The following is a 3,946-nucleotide window of genomic DNA, read 5'->3' as shown; positions in this document are numbered from 1 at the left end:
TAAAATACCAGCTAATAATACAGAACCTGCTGTAGGTGCCTCAACATGAGCTTCAGGTAACCAAACATGAAACGGTAACATTGGAACTTTAACAGCAAATGATAAAAAAAAAGCTAAGAAATATAATTTTTCATATGAGAAATTAAAATTACTATAATATAATATTTGATAATCTGTAGTACCAACAGTTAAAAATAAATGAATAATAGCTATAAACATAAATAATGAACCTGCTAATGTATACATAAAAAATAAATATGAAGCTTTAATTTTACGTTCTCTTGATCCCCAAATACCAATAATTAAAAACATTGGAATTAATACACTTTCAAAGAAAATATAAAAAATAAGGATATCTAATACACTAAATGAAATAATTAAACAAAATTCTAAAATAAAATATAAAATAAAATATTCTTTTATATTTTTTGTAATGTGAAGCTGCGATGGAAGGTCGTGGGATCGTCAATATGCTGGACGAGGTGCTTCCTGTGATCAACGTTAGCACCAGTTTGGAGTGAGGCATGGACAACAACGCAGCCAATGCGTTGGCTACAGCTCCAACGTATAATAGTCGTACCCGCCGCATTGAACTTCGTTGGCATTATGTACGCGATCAAGTAATGAAGGGTTTGATGGAGATCCACAAGGTCGCAGGCTTGGAGAACCCGGCTGACATGTTCACTAAGCCATTGTCCAAGTGAAGTCTGGCAAAGTATCGTGAGAAAATCGGATGGCTGCCGAGCTGCAGTCAACTCACGATTGATGTTCCGACAAGTCGGAGGGGGCCGTGTTGTGAATTCAGTATGCTCTGCAAGTTGAAGCAGCACTCGCATTGGAGCAGTCTCCCACAGGAGAGACCCGGCAAGTGTCCCGTGAGTGAAGGTCGCTGGGGTTTCTCACGTTGTATTTACATTTAGTTAGCTCAGTCTCCATTTTGCAGGGTAAGAAACGCGTTAGTGTCGAGAGAGCTGAAGGCTAAGTAGTCAATAGGAATTCGTGTGTGCATTACATTGGATTCCTAGCTTACGTCGAGAAGTCTCTGCATACGCGCAACAAGTAGATATCAATATGACTGCAGAAAACCAAAGCGTGCTAAAGAATTGGTCTGGTAGCCTAACACCGCAGAGATTGAATTACCTCAATCTTAGCTAGGGGGGGGGGGGGCACTGTAATCCGAGAGTGCTAAAGTGATAGCCACAGCGTCACGTTTTCTTTCCCCGCCCGCCCATATCACACGTAAGTGGGTACCTTCGGGGGCTATATTATCTGCCATTCTGCGCCAGTAACGACACTCAAATCGCAAAGAAACGGGGCATCCGGAATAAACTCTTGGAGCTCGCCAATAGCCAAAAAAAACAGACACCAAATCACAACGTCGGTTTGATCCAAACAAGTCTCCTGGATTTACAAATAATAAAATGTTATTAAATATTGTGCGAGAGCAGCTAGAAGAGCTGTATGGACAGTCTCGCTCCAAAATGTTGCCTAGCAAATGTCCGATGACATCACGCAACATCACGCAACACAGCTTCTACACAACTATGTGGCATGCTACATTTTTACGGGCTTTCGATAAGGGGCTACGCGAACACGTAATACCTTACCTTACCTAGGGCCCTGTTACCGCTCGTTAGATGTCCTAAGATATGAAAAGGCCCCGGGCTTGGTTTTAGGGCTTATGTTTTGCTACTTCGAGGTACATGTATATGTATTGCTTTTGATGTCGCTTTGTTGTTGTTGTAGTGACGTAATTGAGATTGCAGTAACGCCATTCAAACTTTTCTATAGAACTTACAAAATCCCGACCGGCAGCCAAAACAACCCATCATCAAATGTTTCCGTCTTCATGGCCTAATTTAAGGCTTAATCGTCAGCAAAACCAGTCAAATTGTTCATTCGAAGCACACCAATGCCATAATCGACCCGATTCAACACTTGCTTCAATGACATGTTATTTCTTGCCAAATGTTCTCCCTCATACACTACGGTGCTTCGCTTTAGACTAGGGGTCTGGAAACGGTGTAGAAGTCTTAAGCTTTTCTTGCCTTATATGATGCCTAGCTACCAAAACCATGTTTTCTTCTTACAGTGACGCAATTGTTTTTAAATAAGTAGACAGGTCCACCTTAACAAAAATCCATTATGCTGGATAACGGCTTAACAGTCAACGTCTTAGTCGCAATTGTACCAGCACAATAGGCAAGATGCAATTACACCTGCGCTAGGCTCACCTTTGCTAGTCGGCGGCATGGAGTGGTGTCCGCATACGTCGAGTCTCCAGTCATAGGTTGAGAGTAACGTATTTTGGTCGAGCGTTCCTTCCAATTGCCACGGTGGTCAGCGAGCCGTTGAAGTTCGTAGAGGCCTTGTTCAGTCCTTAGGCGGAATCCGGAGCCACTGGAAGCGAGGTCTGCATCAAGAATAACGGGAAGCGTGGTGCGGGGTTTGCCACGCCACTTACCTGCTTCGATAGGTGCGAAGTACGCCTTCATCTGAAGATATGCCGGGATGTCTTGTCGCCGAAGAATGTGGCCGAGCATCCCCCATCGGGCTGCTGTGATCCGTTGCCGTAGTGAGCGCTCCTCGCAGATTTCGTAGAGAGCCGCATTAGAAATGCGGCGCGGGTAACGAATATTGAGAGCACTTCGGACCCTAAGCCGAGCTTTATGAGGCCACGCTTGGTCCCTGATTAAAACCCGGAATCAATGCGCACGCATCGTAAACTGCATTTGGCTTTGCCTAGATTTTGGCTCTCAGAGGTTTTGAACCTGATAGCATGGTTTGATTAGCATCATGTTATTCAAAAATGTTATCGTGTCAGCTGGAAAGTTGGAATTGACCTTCGCATACGACAGAACGTATTCGTTAATTGACATTACTTTTTTTAAGCACATGAGCAGTACTACCAGTACTTCTGGATTGTTAATTTTTCAACGACGCACCAGTGCATGCAAATGGTATATTGAATAGTGATAGTATTCGAGACGAAGTGTCGACTGCAGGCTGCAAATCTCTGGTAATACTTGTATGTATACGGGAATCACCAAAACAGATTCGTACTGACCCCACGACTGGCTAACATGCTTTTTCATAGAATGACTGTCGATCGGATGGAACTGCTGACTCTGCTCCTGGCTAAAAAACACCTTACCCCGCACGTGGCATTCTCGATTTCTCCACTATGACTCCAAGCTCCCAATCTTCTCGCCCCTCAAACAAGCACCTTTTGACCTCTACGCTGATGGCCTTAGCCGCCTGCAGCACTACCCATGCGGCTGTAGCAAACACAACGTCTTCTGTTGATCACGCTACGTTCGGTGACATCACATCGGGCAGCAGCAAGTGCGTTATCGGTAGTCCGAACACGGGTGGGGTCACCCGTGAGCAGATCGACTGGGTATGGGAAAACACGATGAAGGAGTACGTTACCACTCCTGCGTTCCAGAACCTCATCTTCGACCAGCTAGTGAACAACAAGGGCAAGCTCAGCTACTGCGTGCGCTGGGAGAACGATAAGAAGTTGACGAAGGCCGTGGCATCCAAGTTCCAGGCCATGATCGAGCAGCAGATCAACCTCTGGAACCGCTGGCTAGTGGGTTACAACTGCTGGCCAATCGACAAGATTGACATCACTGTGGTGGGTTTTGCCGTGCGCGACAAGTCGATCATGGACTGGGACGACGACTCACTGGGTACTATCTATGAGGGTGTTTTGGATCAGGAAGGCAACCCCCAATGCCCAGATGATTGCTACAAGCACCGAGGCCAATCTGCTAATGCCGACACGAGTGGGTGCAAGGGTGAGCCGTTTGATATGTCGCTGTGGCCATCGACATCGCCGGGAGAAATGCTGTGGGCACGGGAGGCGACTGGGGGCAGCGAATCGAGTAAACCATTTTTTGGATAATTTGGACCAGGAACAGCAGATGACCATGCTGCATGA

General features: G+C 45.6%; 1 protein-coding gene across 1 annotated transcript; it reads left to right on the top strand.

Annotated features, from left to right (window-relative positions):
• Window positions 1-3,415: 3,415 nt before the first annotated feature.
• PITG_21276 (uncharacterized protein) lies at window positions 3,416-3,894 on the top strand (the record flags this gene model as incomplete). The annotated part of the gene is made up of 2 exons (XM_002895134.1): window positions 3,416-3,791; window positions 3,869-3,894. 2 exons carry the CDS (start codon window positions 3,416-3,418, stop codon window positions 3,892-3,894), a joined length of 402 nt encoding a protein of 133 aa, XP_002895180.1.
• Between the last annotated feature and the right edge of the window lie 52 nt (window positions 3,895-3,946).

The sequence above is a fragment of the Phytophthora infestans genome, genomic scaffold (genome assembly GCF_000142945.1).
Source record: "Phytophthora infestans T30-4 supercont1.246 genomic scaffold, whole genome shotgun sequence".
NCBI classification, from domain to species: Eukaryota; Oomycota; class Peronosporomycetes; order Peronosporales; family Peronosporaceae; genus Phytophthora; species Phytophthora infestans.
The sequence above is the reverse complement of the archived record's forward strand: the minus strand, read 5'-3'. Positions and strand labels throughout refer to the sequence as shown.